The 17,229-nt window shown below is 37.2% G+C and overlaps 1 protein-coding gene across 8 annotated transcripts in view; it reads right to left on the reverse strand.

Annotated features, from left to right (window-relative positions):
• The window catches only part of LOC103460182 (neural proliferation differentiation and control protein 1), a 46,555-nt gene that overhangs the window by 16,120 nt on the left and 13,206 nt on the right, over positions 1 to 17,229 (reverse strand). For 7 of the 8 annotated variants that reach the window (XR_014089121.1, XM_081611161.1, XM_081611162.1 and 4 more), the window contains exon 2: positions 13,704 to 13,871. The exons of the other annotated variant lie outside the window; for it this stretch is intronic. Coding sequence is in view for 6 of the 7 variants with exons in the window: in XM_081611161.1 (XP_081467287.1) it covers positions 13,704 to 13,871 (168 nt within the window). In the remaining variant the exon portion in view is untranslated. The remainder of the gene's footprint in view (positions 1 to 13,703; positions 13,872 to 17,229) is intronic. 8 annotated transcript variants of the gene reach the window in all.

A 17,229-nucleotide genomic window follows, 5' to 3' on the forward strand; every position in this document is an offset into this window, starting at 1 on the left:
CTAGCAAAGCAAGATAACTTAAAAGCTTCTTCCCTATATCTTAATGATATCAGTCATTCTTCAGTATCGCTTATGCAATAGGGGCACATCGCCGTCCAAAACCGATCATCTCCATAATGGATATATGTCTTCTAATTTCCTTTCCTGCATAATGTACATTGTATTTATTCTAACATTAGGTAAATTTATCTTGAAGGAGAATAGACCTTAAATAAAGTCCAACAAAGATATTCATTTAGAATTAAAAATAACTCACCCTGAATTACTATGATAGATATAATGAATGTAATAAAAGTGTCATTAATGAAGGGAAAAAACTCAACCCAGACTTTAAGTTTAGGGTCTGGTTCGCAGAGTATGAAGTTAAATTTGTTTCCCAATTATTCAATGGGAAAAAAAACAACTAACCTCAGTTAAGTAAAATAAAATTGTAATCAAACCTTTTGGAATTATAATGATTTCTTTTATTAAAAAAAACAAAATGTGTAGTTTAAAAAACTTTTGTTTTAATTAAAAACATTTTTTTTCTTGTGAACTTAAAAAGTTATTTGCCAAACATAAACTTTTATTTGCAAACATCAGAAATCTTATGTTGTGATTTTAGGCCCTGCTCACGACGTCATGTGAGAATCACAAGCAAATGAGTCACAAACAAAAACTTAGAATAGCAAGAAAATATTTATGACATGCACAAATAAGTTTGTTTTGCAAATAATTTTTCACTTCTTGAGATAAAAATGTGTGATTTTAATTTTTTTAAAAAGTAGTTTTAAGCAAAACTCAGTAGGTTTTTCTCATGGTGACATGCATTAACAATTCAATATTTGCTTTTTTTGTTTTTTTCTTTTTTCTGCAGTTCCATGTTAAAGTTTGATGCAGCTCTGCTTTCCTGAATGGACCATCTTCATCTCCACTGCAAGTGTAGCAAACAGGAAGCTCGTTTTTATAGATTACAGTCACTAAAAGGTTGCATTGTGTCCTTGTTTATGTTTTAATAGTGTAATTCTGTAAAGACAAAATATGTCTGGTGGTCCAGCTCTGATTTACATATCTTGCTAAATTGCGGGTTTGAATATTGCAAAACTTTCCTGTAACAAAATAGACCTGCAGAAAGAAATTACTAATAAAATATCTTACATATGCATTTTACGTATGCTCTATATTAGCGGTTCTCAATGTGGGCGGTACCGCCCCCTGGGGGGCTTCAAGATGATGGTAGGAGGCGCTGGGATTCCTTTGGGGGGCGTTTACACCTTATATGCACAACAATGCCAGATTAGACTTTGAGCAACTTGGTAAAACTGTATTGTGCAACATTAAATCCTGCCTGGCTGCAACGGTATTGATGGCAGCACTTCTTCTCTTCAGTGTTTGTTAGCTTTTGACGCAGCTCTGCGGTCCTCATACTGTGGAAGCTTCACCGCATCAGTTCAGCGTTACATCGGCTGATGACGTTGCTGTGATTCACTTTGTCTGGTATTTTTGTACATATGTTTTGGCAGTTCTGTGATCATGTTAAACAGCAACTTATATTAAAAAGTGTTTTATTTCCGTTTGAAGGCTGCACGCTTCCAATGGAAGGACAACAGAAAATTGCTCTTATAAACATGTAATTAAAATACTCTCACTTTGTATCCCTCTGAAAAATGAACCCATTTAAAAAAAGAAATCCCTCCACGGGTGATACCACGATAGAGAGCGTTCATTTTATAGTGTTTACACCGGTGCTGTAAGTGGTCCGGTATGAAACGGGGTGATAGAACAACACAGCACTTTTAAATTTCAATAAACAGAATACTGAAATTCTTTTAAAAGGTTTATGTCAGTCTTTTCCCCATCGGTACGTTTCCCAAACTCTGCGCACAATATGGGGTTAAAAAAAAAAAAAAACGACACGCACATTGCGCAAAACTCTGAAACAGGAGAAGCGGGACATAAAACATGGAGCGACAAACTAGATGTGAATTATGGCATAAAAACAGAGAATCCGATGCAAAACAGTGAAAAATCAACACATGATGTGAGACACATGACAATTAGGCGGCGCAGCAGGTGATGAGTGAAGATTACTGGTGGTGAGCATCAAATGATAAGTGATGCCCCTCCTGAAAGCTCTGGTTGGCACAATAAATGCCATGTGGGTGAAGTTTTATGGATGATACTCTGATGTCCCATTCTCCTGAAGGCAGCACAGAGCTGCACCACCAGAAACCCACAGAAACACTGAAGAGAAGAAGAGTTATGATTAATGTAGTTACTGTTCTATCCATGTTTTAATGTTGCAGAGCTCAGTCGTTTTGCAAATAGTTCAAAGTTTAAACTGGCATGTTGAACATCTTTTTTCTGCTCATTTTGTGGAAGATTTAACAACTAGAAAATGGCAAAGAACAAGAAAATGTTTCCACTCTGATTGGCTGCTGTTAGACCTACCAATTTTAAGTTGAATGTTCATTGCATTTTTCGTAGAGACAGGTCTGTGAAAATAATTTCTATTCACATTACTTTTTTTGTTCTCTGGGAAATTATTTTGATGATAAATACAGAAACAAGCATAAAAATCAAAACATCTACAATAGTGATAGTAATATTAATAAAATAATGGTCAGTGGAAAGTAGCCTACAAATTCTTTGGTGGGGGCGGTGAGGGACCTGGATAAGGACTGGGGGGGCGCTGGGCCGAAAACGTTTGAGAAACACTGGTTTATATAGAGATTTTCCTTAGCTTTGATTGTATCTGTCACAATTTTGTAATTTATCATTGTTTATTAAACTCTGAAAGCTGTGTGGCTTTGTTGATATTCTGTCCTAGAATGCAGTTAGATGGGCAATTTTTTTTTGAGCACCTGCCCCTTTAGTGGTCTCTACACGGCCCTGTCTAACTGTAGCGTCTATTCTATGCACCTTATAATCCGGTGCGCCTTATAGTGCGGAAAATACGGTACTATCATTATTGTAGATGTTTTGATTTTTATGCTTGTTTCTGTATTTATCATCAAAAATTATTTCCCCGAGATCTAAGAAGCCATAGGAATAGAAATTATTTTCAGCTGTCTACGAAAATGTTGCTCTGTAGAACAGTAACTACATTAATCATTACTCTTCTTCCCTTCAGTGTTTCTGTCGGAATCTGGTGGTGCAGCTCTGTGCTGCCTTCAGGAGAATGGGACATCAGAGTATCATCCATAAAATTTCACTCACATGGCATTTATTGTGCCAACCAGAGCTTTCAGTGGAAAAACTAAAGTTCCAGGTCCTTTTAATGCCATACAAATATGAGACAGAAACATGGATTATATCTTTATATAGACCTGTCTATTGATTATAGATTAATAGTTTTACTGGACAGAAATTACAAAGAACAAATCTGGTTCTTAATCAAATCCTAATGAGTCAAATTCAAAGTGTCATGGAGTCATCAGCCTCATGACAATAACACTGACATGAAAAATAATATTGAAGAAATAAATATATCAAATCTAATTAAAAACATAAATAAGTGATCAGTTCTTTACTGTTATGATCTGTAAGATATATTTATTCTCGGTACTAGATGTGGTCTCAACAAACCCATGACACTTCAACAATATTATTTTACCTTTTATCTGGAAATAGTGTCTGTTTATTCTTGCCATACAGTCTCTGTATTAATTATTGCTCTAAAGGTCTTGCCATACCAGTTTATTCCTCTGTATTTACTTTAGTTTCTTAGTTTAATCTCGCATTTTGTTCTTCATTCATTTCCATTTAGTTTCATTTGATTAGTTTTATCCTCTCTTGGTTTATTGCTATGTCCACTTTAGTTTATTTCCTGTTGCTACATTTATTTTATCGTTTATTGACCATCAGTAATCTTCACTCATCACCTGCTGCGCCGCCTAATCGTCATGTGTTTCACATCATGTGTTGATTTTTTTCACTGTTTAGCGTCGGATTCTCTGTTTTTATGCCATAATTCACATCTAGTTCGTCGCTCCGTTTTATGTCCCGCTTCTCCTGTTTTGCGCAATGTGCGCGTCGGTTTTTTTTTTTTTAACCCCCTAAGGTGCAGGGCGGTCGGGAAGTGTATCGATGGGGAAAAGGCAGACTGACATAAACCTTTTAAAACAACGGAAACAATTTCTGCATTCTGATTATTGAAATTTAAAAGTGCTGTGTTGTTCTATCACCCCGTTTCATACCGGACCACTTACAGCTCCGGTATTAACGCTATAAAATGAACGCTCTCTATCGTGGTATCACACATGGAGGGATTTCTTTATTTCTTTATTTAAATGGGTTCATTTTTCAGAGGGATACATAGTGAGGGTATCGTAATTTTAGTAATTACATGTTAATAAGAGCGATTTTCTGTTGTCCTTCCATGGAAGCGGTCAGCTTTCAAACGGAAATAAAACACTTTTTAATATAAGTTGCTGCTTAACATGATCACAGAACTGCCAAAACGTATGTACAAAAATACTAGAGAAAGTGAATCACAGCACCGTCATCAGCCGGTGTAACGCTGAACTGATGTGGTGAAGCTACCAGTAGCAGGAGAACGGAGCTGCGCCAAGAAGCTAACAAACACTGAATAGAAGAAGAGCTGCCATCGATACAGCTGCAGCCAAGCGGGATTTAATGTTACACAATACAGTTTTACCAAGTTTCTCAAAGTCTAAACTGGTATTGTTGTGCACTTAAGGTGTAAAGTTTACCTTCGACCAAATGCCCCCCAAAGGAATCCCAGCGGCCCCCTTTTGTAAAAGTTTCCGCCAGCGCCCCCTGCCGTCCTCTGAACCCCCCAGGGGGGCGGTACCACTAGTCTACAATCAGGTCGTCTGCAGGTCACGTTAGCACCACGTTCTCCACGAACATGCTTTGTGCGAATGGAGAAGGGTGACCATCGTCCGGCCACGCCCCGGCCCAGTCGTGGAAGGCTCTCCTGGCTGACTAGAGTCGGACTGTTTTGTTGACATTCACTTTAGTGCAGCTCCATCTAGTGGATGCATAATGTAACTCCAGCCTCTACTGTAGCGTCTATTCTGTGCGCCTTATATATGAAAAAAGTTTAAAAATAGGCCATTCATTGAAGGTCCGCCTTATAATCCGGTGCGCCTTATAAGTACTCGTGAAATTCTTATTCCTACGTACCTATTTTGTACATTACATGCATAACTACACTACAGTACTTACATTGTTTTAGGCTATAATTACATGGAAAGATTAATTACACGAGATGTTCAAGGTAATTCAAATATTTTGTTTTATTACCGACATTTTAAAATTGTCCAATTTTACTCAAAGCTTTATGAACTTTACATAAATTATCAGTTTACACGTCAAGTGAACACAATGAAGATGAAAATTTAAGTGTGACAGAAAAACATGAAAGTTATTACTTTAAAGAACAAAAATTATAATTACATTGTGCTTTCATATATTACCATTTTGGTAACACTTTATTTGATGGGGTGTGCATAAGACTGACATGACACTGTCATAAACATAACATTCATCCAACTTTTGAAGCAAATTCTCATTAAAATTGTCATTATTTACTGAATGACACTTCATGACACTGTTGGTATGTTCCTAACAGGAGTGAGGATCAACGACAGAACATTCCCACTCATTGCACCACTGCACCTTAGAAAAACCTACAAAAAAGAACAATAGAGCAATTAAACAGAGAAAGCATTTGTATTTTAAAGAGAACCCTATTATAGTTAAACCAAAATAGATAGCAAAGTGCTACTTTTCCTTTGTTTCTCTTGTATTGTAAATATTTAGTCAGGCTACTTACCGCTTTACTACTTAAAGCGTACAGCTATCGGTCCCTTTACTTTGTGAACACAACTTTATCTTTAAAAGTTTAGATCTTGTTCTTTATTCTTTGTTATTCTTTTCAAGTAACTTTGTCCGTTTCATTAGTATCTCTCAATGCCAGGGGGTTGAGACAAACGGCTAAACGCAAAGCATTATTCTTATTTGCCAAACAACTTAAAACAGATTTTTGTTTCTTTCAAGAGTCATTTTACAACTTCTGACGTTAATTTCTGGAAATCCCAGTGGGGAAATTAAATGTGGTTATCTCATGGATCTGAGCGCTCCACTGGTGTCGCCACACTTAAAAATAATTTTTCTGGAACTATATTACATACTGATTGCGACACTCTAGGTCACTACATCTGCTCAGTAATTGAATGCCTTAATAATACCTTTATTGTAGTTAATTTATACGGTTATAATAATATAACAGAAAACAACAAACTATTCGAATCATTAGAAGACAGAATTACCTTTTGGCTTTCCAAATACCCAAACTCAATCATCTTAATTGGTGGGGACTTTAACATTGCCTTAGACAATACGATCGACAGATGGCCTCCGAAGCAGCAGACCTCATACAGTACCAATTTAAAAAAAATTTATGGAGAAATTTAATGTTGTAGATACAACATTAAATTGGAGCAATAAAATAGGTTCCAGACAATCCTGGATAGATTTTTTGCTTATTTCCAAATGTATTAATGAAGACAATATTGCTATTAACATACTTGCCTCCCCTCTTACTGATCATAGAGCTATTCGCATTAGCATCCAAATTTATACTCCTGATAATACGCTTACTGGAAACTAAATAACTCCTTGCTAAAGCATGAAATAGTTAAAGCTCATACTGCAGCCTTTCACACTGTGGACCATAATATCCTCCTACACCAGGGGTGTTAAACTCCAGTCCTCGAGGGCCGGTGTCCTGCAACTTTTAGATGTGCCTCTGCTGCACCACACCTGAATAGAATAATTTGGTCATTAGCAAGACGCTGGAGAACTGATTTACACAAGAAGGAGGTAATTAAGCCATTTCATTCCAGTGTTTTGTACCTGTGGCACATCTAAACACTGCAGGACAGCGTCCCTTGAGGACTGGAGTTTGACACCTGTGTCCTACACCGTCTTCATGTGGAGGTCGGTCTCTGTGACACTGTTCTGGACTGGTTTAAATCTTTCCTCTCCAATCGGCTGGAATGTGTTAGCCTTGGCAAGGCCAAGTCCCAAGCTGTCTCTGTCTCCTGTGGTGTCCCACAAGGGTCAGTCCTGGGGCCCCTGCTATTTTCCCTCTACATGCTGCCTTTGGGTCAAATCATTAATCAGCACAATATCTCCTTCCACTGCTATGCCGACGATATACAACTTTACATTAGAACTGGAGCATCATCATCACCATTTCCAATCACTGCCTTCACCACCTGCCTGGCAGAGATAAGGACGTGGATGAATCAGAACTTTCTTCAGTTAAACTGCTCCAAAACTGAGGCCATGTTATTCGGAACACCTCACCAGGTTCAATCTTCAACTTTGACGACTATTTTCTTTTCTGGACAAGACATCCCCCTTTCCACCACAGTTACAAATCTTGGAGTTAGAATGGATTCTCATCTTACATTTGAAAATCATATTAAACATCTATTTAAAACCTGTTTCTTTCATCTTCGTAATATCTCCAAAATTCGTCCATCTCTCTTTCTCTGATGCAGAGACTCTCATCCATGCCTTTGTCTCCTCCAGGCCGGACTGCTGCAACTCTCTGTTCATTGGAATCCATAAAAAACATCTTGAGAAGTTTCAATACATTCAAAACAGCGCAGCCAGGATTCTATTGAGAGTCCAGAAATCTGCCCATATTACACCGATTCTGCATGATCTTCACTGGCTTCCTGTCACCTACAGAATTCAGTACAAAATTGCTCTCATTACCCATCAATGTTTAAACAGAACTTCACCGGATTGTCTGAAGGACCTTCTCATTCCACATTCATCCAGCAGATCTCTACGATCACTAGACTGCAACTTCCTCCACCTTCCTCGATCCAGATTAAGGACCATGGGAGATCGGGCATTCGCTGTGGCTGCCCCCCGTCTCTGGAACTCTCTCCCGAATTATTTGAGAGCTCCACAACCACTGGTTGACTTCAAAAGAGGCTTAAAGACTTTTTTATTTAAGCAAGCCTACTCTGCCTCCACATGATTTTTATGTCGATTTTATCTACGATTTTAGTTGCACTGTGTAGCACTTTGAGATTTTTTCTAATGAAAAGTGAAGTACAAATTACATTTATTATTATTATTATTATTATTATTATTATTATTATATTAATAAATTAATTTTATATTATTGGAATAAGGCTAACAAGGAAGGGTCTTTCTGCAACAATTGGGAACTTTTCAAATTTGAAATTGGCAAATTTTTAAGACATAGAAGTCAGATTTCTAAATTAAAGAAAGCTGGAGAGGAAGAAGTCACCTCTTATTACCTAAAATCCCCAGAAGAAGTTTCGGAGGAAGATAAATTAAATTTAATAGAACATCAGAACAAACTGGATGCCTTGTATAAAGTGCCGTACAAGCCGTACAAGCATAGCTAATAAAGAGCTCATAATCAGCCAGCTGGCTGATGATACTACACTATTTTTAAGGAATGCAAACCAGATCCCTCTGGCCTTAGAGGTGATTAATACTTTTTCCAAGGCCTCTGGTTTATTTTTACATTTAAAAAAATTGTCAATTGCTAGCAATTAAGGATCGTCATGCTAATGATATTTGCAATATTTCTGTTAAACAAGAAGTTACTTATTTAGGAATTTTAATCTCTAAAGACCATAAATTAAGATGCTCCTCTAATTTGATACCAATTATACAGAAAACCAAAAATAAACTAAACCAGTGGCTTCAGAGGGACTTATCTCTAAAAGGAAGAGTGTTGATTACTAAAGCAGGAGGATTATCCCGACTGACATTTGCTGCTCTCCCCTTACATTTAGACAACAAAATCTGTAAAGATATTGATCGTATGCTTCTTAATTTTATATGGAAAAATTGTACACACTATATCAAAAAAACTGTTATTATGATTAATTATGAATCAGGTGGACTTAACTTTCTGGATTTCTCTACCCTAATTAACACATTCAAAATTAAATGGGCTAAACACTTCCTTAAGAATCCAACCTCTATCTGGAACCTGATACCAGATCACATTTCCTCGTGCTTTCGTGGCTTCAACTTCATTTTAAGTAGTAATTACAATGTTGAGAAACTTCCTGTAAAACTCTCATCTTTCAACTTCATCTATAAACATAACTTCTCACCTCACAAATACCTCATCTGGAACAACAGAGATATTTTGTTTAAAAATAGGTCACTATCTTGAAACTTGGGTTCAAAATGGGATTCTACTGGTGGCTCAGCTGATTAATAAGGAAGGACGATTAAATTATAATGAATTCTGCTCAATATATAATTTTCCAGTTAGTATCCAGGAATTCTCCATGGTGGTCAATGCTAAACCTTTGGGCACCTTAATGTTGTTTAAAACACTAATTATACTCTGTCTGCTCCACCTGGTATCCCTGATCCAGCCGAATCATCTGTGGGAAAAATCAGTTTTTAACTGGAGTTTAGGAAAAACAAAGAGAGAATAAATACGCAGGTTGTTCCAAGAAATGATTGTTTCTCGTCCAGTTATAACATTTTACTGGAGCCGTTATATCCCAGATATTCACTGGAAAACAGTTTGGATGATCCCCCATAAATGCTTCATTGTACACAAAGTGAAGGAAGTGTCATTTAAAATTCTCCATAAAATGTACCCTGCTAAGCACAATATGGTAAAATTTAAAAGAGACATAAACACTAATTGCAGTTTCTGTGAGGGCCATCCAGAAACTGTGACACATCTCTTCTGGCTCTGCCCTTTTACACAAAGGTTCTGGTCAGCAGGTTTATTAATGATCATATTTTAAAGAATTTTTCCTTATGCTGGGAAAATGTTTTATTTTGTTTCTATAGGTTCCATAGAAAGGATGCTAAACATTTCTTTATAATAAACCTGCTAATACTCTTTGCTAAATTTTATATTCATAAATGCAAATTTGCTAATAAAACACCTTGTTTCTCTCTTTTCATTAAAGATATGGAACTATATATCAAATCAATAGCAGACTACAAATGAAAAGGCTTTAAGGACAATTTCAATATGTACGTCTTTGCATGTTCTTATCTAATCACCCCTGGCTGTTTTGCTTGGCTGTTGTATTGTGTTGTATACTTCATTATGTTGTTTTGATGTATACTAATTTCATTTAAATAAAGTTCTTTGGAAAAAAAAGAAAAGAAAAATGAATTATTAAGTTTTTTCTTCTTTCTGCCGTTAAAAAAAAAAAGTGTGCGATACCGCCACCATCTGGTCTGGAGTGTGAACTGGAACTAATCCTCTTTATAAATCACACATCATATCTGAAAATGGATTAAGCAACATTACATCATGATTATCATTTTTTTATTCTTTGCAATTTTAACAAAAATAGTAAAAGATTATTAAGGCACCTAAAAAGGCATACTTTTTAGGTGCTTAAAAAGTATGCCTAAAAATTACATGAAAAGTACTTTATAGGTGCCTAAAAGACATACTTCTGCATGTATTAATTAGTTTTATTAATACATAATAAAACTAATTAATACATGCCCAGGGACCTGGGCGTGTTGCAGCCCAGGTCCCTCTTGAAAATGAGATCTGGATCTCAACGGGGTTCAACCGGTTAAAGAAAGTTTAAAAAAGGCATACTTTATTAGCCTAAAATTTACACTGAGATGTAATTTAAAACATAGTGAAATTAATAATTGAAAGTAGAGGTGTGCCGATCGATCGGCCACCAATCATAATCGGCTGATTTCCGTGAAAAAGTGTATGATAGGTGATCGCCGATCACAGTCTCTTGTTGCCGATCACATAAACTGCGCAAACGTGCAGCAACAAATACTAAGCGATGTCGTGTGGAACTATAACGCACTGAGGGAATGGAGAAGTTTGCATGTTGCGGGGGAAAATTGAAGCAGGTCAAAATGCATCAACACAAGAAGCTAATACGACATAAAAACAATGCCATACTTGATGTAGTTTGGCTACATCGAGGCTCACTGCAGTAAAAAAGACATATGGAGGATCAGATAGCAGGTAAAGCAGAGCACAGCTACAAACACTCACCCGGATTATTAGCATGACGGTCAGAAAGCTAAACAAATAACACGCAAAATTATTTAAGTGTTCGAGCTGCGATGTAAGACGCTGGTTCTGCTCTCGCTGTTGAACCGCTGCTACGCTACAGGTAGTAATATTTCACAGACGGAGCGCCGCTTCTGCTCCACCTGGTAGTGACTCTCACACCAAACCTCTGTTTAAAGCTGCAGCATCTAATCTAAAAAAATACATTTTACATACGTATTAAAACTTTCGCTGTCCTAACATGAGACAGATAATCTCTAAAAAAATAATCGATCTCCTCCCTGCTCTGCATAATTACTCCGCTCAGTCAGAAACAGCCAATCAGAACTAGCAGTAATCAGCTAGCCGCCATGCTATCAGGAAGGTTTCATTCAGTAACTCAGGATTGTTTATTGTAATGGATCCTATATTTGCCTTTGAATGTTAAGTTTTATACTTGAATCTTTTGGCAATGTTGAGAGGTTTTATTTTGGCTCTTTGCATTATTTAGCTGCTTCAGAGCCTCCATATGTTATCAGTCTGTTAAAGATAGTATTATTGATAGTAGTACAATTTGCACAATGCCTGTTTTGTTTTGTTTTTTCTTGGAAAAAGCTATTTAAAATTCATGGTTCCTTTTTCCACATAATGTAACCGTAGTGCTTATGATTAAAAAAATTATTATTATGTGATCGGTATCGGTGATCGGCCCTCCTGGGTGTTCGGAATTGGTATCGGCAGGAAAAAACCTGATCTCTAATTTAAAGTAGTGTTAAGTGTATTTTCAAAAATTCTATTTTGAGCATATATTTTAAAATATACACAAAATATATTTACAATATGTTTTAAATATACTTGAGCAAGTGTATATTTACACTTGGGCAAATATGTATTTTGTTCACTTAAAGTATACTTTTATATATTAAAAGTATATTTTGGTACATTTATGTTTAAGTGTGTTTAAAGTTATAATTTCGAAATTGGTACAAGTATACTTTTAGTATACTTCAAATATATTTATAGGTAGTACACTTAATACTTAGTATACTTAAAGGGTACCTTCACAAATGTAAGTATGTTTGAAATATACTAGAGTATACTTTTATTTTCCACCTGGGCAGCCACACATGGTCGCTAACAGAGTTCTTATGTTTTATTTATATCACCCTTAAATGTTTCAGATCATCAAACAAGTGTCAGTATTAGTCAGAATTAACCAAAGTTAATGCAAAAAGTAGTTTTAAAATGATTTCATTTATCAAGATTAGAAAAAGCTATCCAAACCGATATAGCTGTTTAAAAATGTAATTGCTTGCATTGGATTAACTTCAGTTTTGATTCAGTTTTATTACGGCCTGAATAAAACACTGACTGTAATAAGGGGTGTTTTATTCAGACCTAAAACAAAGATATCACGTAGGCTGGCAGATTTGACATGAATTCCTTCTCATCCAAATCCTTTTCAATTCTTTGCTGGTAATTAGTAACTATGGTTTGAAATCAGGGCTTCTGCTGGGATGCATGAAGTCCTGACCTCCCATTGAAAGGTACTGCTGTCAAAAACCTCCAGGATGTACGGAGCTGTACTGCTATGACTGAGAAAGGTCAAGTTTCCCTCCATAGATTGTGTTCCAAATTTTGTCATAATGACATGTCTGTGGAGATTAAATGAACTGAATTAATTACTCAGCATTCAAAGATCCAGGAAACCCTTGTGTGTAATGATAAGACACATTACCATTAACTGTTTAGATCTCCTTATGCTGGCTGTTGTTGGCATCGAATGTTCTGTGTAAATAGTCAGGAACTAATCCCACACACAGTCTAGCAACATGCATGTTATATTGTAAAAATATTTCCCATGTTAGAGGCTAAATATCTGTCTCTATGTTTGAAGCATAACTTCTCAGACATTTATGACAAAGTGCTACACATCAGGGTAAAGATGAGGGAAGGTGACATTCTCAGAAGAATAATACTCAGAAACAGCAACATGTTCTGTCTGGACCTCAATCTGACTCAGCAAAAAATGAAATAAGACTAATTCAATCTGCCAATAAAGACAGAAGAATTACAACAATTGGGGTTGCTTCAAGTTTTAAAGTCATAATATTCAGCTAGGAAAGTAAGAAGCTGTGTCTGACTTGTTGCCAGCAGTTTTCCAAATACCTACTGTAGTGACTATTTGTTCCAAAACTTAAATTCAAAAATCAAAAAACTCAAAACTCGAAGGTGATCAAAACAAAAGTGAATCCAACTCAAATAGTCACCTGATGCACCGTGGATTCTGGTTTACGCAGCACAAAAGGATCAAAAAGTCAAAATATAGTTCTTTGGTTTTATTTGACTGTTCAGGCAAAAAGATACAGGCTTCTGCTCTGACTCCTGTACCTGTTCTCTGACTGATGACTAGTGAGACTGATGTGACCGATTCTAAAGGCTGGTAAAAAACCTTATGACCAGCACGTGCATAATAAGCTACCTAAGAGACCCACCTATTTATACCGTGAAATACCCACATCCCAACCTGAAGTTCATTAAGTGAATTGCTAATCAAAGAACTTATTCTAAACAACAAATTAAACAAAAATTCTAATGATAAATCAACTAGAAAATAAACAAATAATAATAAACTAAACAATTTAAATTAACCAAAATATGGGAAAATAGCTCCTACACCTACCTTTAGCAGCCTGAGCAGAATGATGAAAATGTCTTCTCGTGTCGACACAGCGGCCATGATGATCCTCCACCAGAGGGTACAGGCAGGACCCGCAGTGTGAGCTGCCTTGTCGGCAGAAGTGCCGTCCTGCTCGGGCACAGTCCAAATTGTGAGGACATAAGTTAGAACCTGAGGAGGAAGACACAGCACAGGTTGGACATGCTCAAATGTCTCAGGTGCTTAAGTTTTAAATTGTAACAACATAAACAAGTGTGCTTTTGTTGCTCCCTTCATGAGACTATTTGCTTATAAATTATTGGTCTCAACTGACTAAACATAATGAACAACTTTTGCGTTGATTCTTTACATTATTCCTTTGCTGTGGATTTATAAGCAACAAATGTTAAAAGAATAATTCCACATTTATTTTTTATCAACCTGCTGTTAGCCAGAGTTGGTGCTTTACAACTGGATGATTTGTTTACAATACTTACTATATACTTACCAAACTTATTTTCTCTTATTTGTTATCAGATTGTAAACTCATATTTTACAAAACAAGCAAGGACAAAATGTTTTCATAAAAGTGTATTTATTAGAAAATCAAACAAGCAGATAGCCAGCCCGTAGTTGGGGGATTATGAACAAATATTCCTACAATTTAAGTTGATAAAACATGAGGAGACAGTGACAGGTCAGCAGGAGGGAGACTGGAAGATTCTGGAAAGCTGCATCCAAACCTGGACGCAGGCAGCGTCCTCCTGAACGCTGCCTGCATGAAACAATTAAAAATAAATAATAATGAAGAAAGTTCACACTTCACATAAGAAGCCAGTTGAAGGAAAGTGTATATTTCTCTCTTACACACACACACACACACACACACACACACACGCACACACACAAAATAATATGAATTTACAAACTAAAAAATTCAGAGGAAAGGAATATTAGTAATTGATATTGGAAGAAAACACTGGGCAAAGTTTAGAAGATACTAACATCTTCAGAAGCATCAAAATCTCCAGAGAAGATTGTTATATTTTGATATACGTATCAAATGGTAGATATACAAACACATTAAACACTTCATATTGCCCTTTGAGCCGCTAAGAACAAATAAACAGCGGAAAACGACAGAGTGACTTGCTGAGATCAGGCTATGGTTAGCGGGGAAATGTGTCAGCCGAGCCTGAGCTGCCCAGCCATGTTAGTGGAGCTATGCTGCTCCAAAAGAAGCCTAATTTTGGATTAACTAAGTGGATACATAAACCTATGAGGGCTACTTTCTCACCTAAAAACATCTTAAAACAACTTTTTTTTTTTTTTTTTTACAAATTAATGGTGTACTCACTTCTATTTACCACTGCTGGCGCAGTGCAATTGAAGCCATCTTGCTGGCTCAGGTCTGGAGACGAGACGGGTCTGCCTGCTGACTGGTGTGGAAAGCCTCCATGCTCTGGCTTTTTAAAATAAAACAAACTAAAATAAAAACTCAGGCTATTCTTCTTGAGTGACCAAATATCCGTGAAATGATCAAGATTGTCTGTCTGCATTCTATATAATGTCCAAATGGCCCCTTTATAAGCAGCAGGGCTGGCCCAAGCCTCCATGGGGCCCTGAGCAACATGTGGTTTTGGGGCCATGTTAGCAGAACTATGGTGCTCCAAAAGAAGCCTCATTTTGGATTAACTAAATCCAAAATACCGTATTTTCCGCACTGTAAGGCGCACCTTCAATGAACGGCCTATATAAGGCGCATAGAATAGACGATTTGTTCTGTACTCTATTATTACACATCCACATCTGTAAAGGAGTGGTCCACGAGTACTCTATATAGTAGTCTGCCCCAGTCTTGTTTCACTCATGGTGTTGCGATATTGTGCCCAACTGCTTTCTGGGTAACACAGACCAACCGACACGCTGCCGCCGCAGTCTCTGTCTCTCTTCCCCAGCCCCTCCCCCCCTGGCTTTAAATGTATTATCAAAGTTTATTAACAAACCAGCGTTCTGACAACTATCCCAGCATGCACCGCGCACTTCTTCTTCTACGGGGGAAAATGAAGTCGGCAGCTGCTTACCGTAATTGCTAGACCTGTTGTGGCTCAATATTGGTCCATATATAAGACGCACCGGATTATAAGGCGCATTGTCGGCTTTTGAGGAAATTGAAGGTTTTTAGGTGCGCCTTATAGTGCAGAAAATACGGTAATTATTAGCATTATTTTTGCTAATAATGCGGATTGCTGCAATCAACAGTCAGACTATTAGATCATTCACACACCTGCTATAAACCTATTGTATCTCTGACAGTGCTGTTTGCATTATATCCTATATTCATGTATCATATAGGATGCATTTATCGGCCAGCCAATACTTCCATGTGAAGCCAATCTTATCCACTGATCTTATCTACCTCTTCAAAGGTTTAAAGATCAGCCTCTGTTCTCTTCTGCTCTGCAGTGAGAGGTTTGACTGACAGACCGGCCCACCAGGCCAGGTCTGCATGTTTGAAGTTAACAATATTCCCCCTATTATGACTATTGTCACTCTTGTCCTCTTTCTTTTCTCTCTCGATGGATAAGTCCTTTTTTGTGACATTGTTTTGCTAACTTGTCTTCCACCGGTGCTTTGGAGGTTTGGACGCAGCTCTGGACATTGCAGCTCATATTACCAGTGAAGTGTGACTGACTGTGGGCACCAGGGGGCCCTCAAGAGCAATTTATTTTTGGCGGCTTAGTTTGCTTATGCTTTGGACTGGCCCTAGTAAGTGGGGCAGAGAGAACTTCTGAATCAAGCCACTTGTCTCATTAAAAACAAACAAAACTGAAATTGAGCACTCGTTATCCATTTTCGTTTTGTGCACAAAATCAGAAATTGGATAACGTTTCGGTTCGGGGTCCATGTATTCTCTGGCAGTTCTTTTTTTCGAACAAAAATAGACTTGTTTTTTCGATTTTCATTTATTAAACCAAAATCGGAAATCGGATAACAGACCATTCGGGTCCGATTTCTCGTCTTGATTTAAGAGATGAAAAAACTAGTCTTTTTTTTCCAAACGAAAATAACTGCTGATTGCCTAAAAACGTTCTTACGCTAAGAGGTGTTGCGTTGAAGGAAAAAGTCAACAAACTTGGCGATACAGCAAACAAAGCTGGTTTATTAAACTTGTTCACGGACACAGCTGTGTCTCATGTTCTCCGATTACCCCTTGTGTATTTAATCACCTGTGTTCCATGCTCCTTGTCTATACTGTCTTTGTCGTGTCAGCCTGTGTCTCCCTGCTGCCTGTTTTTTGGAGTTATTCCAGTTCTGAGCTCCTAGCCTTCTGCTCATCTGTGCTGCCTGAAATTTTTGTGTTTTGTATGTCATCATTAAAACCATCATCATTATTGCATTGAACATGGGTCGTCTGCTTCCATCCTCAATATTCTACAATCGCACCGTGACTTAGCAGGTCTGCTAGCAGCTCGTTTCTCTGACGGTAATAAAGACGAGAAAAGCAGAGAAGTTGGTCAGAGTTCTGAGCTGCTGTTCTGTGCCAAGA

Source organism: Poecilia reticulata, chromosome 9 (genome assembly GCF_904066995.2).
Source record: "Poecilia reticulata chromosome 9, P_reticulata-male-v2, whole genome shotgun sequence".
NCBI classification, from domain to species: domain Eukaryota; kingdom Metazoa; phylum Chordata; class Actinopteri; order Cyprinodontiformes; family Poeciliidae; genus Poecilia; species Poecilia reticulata.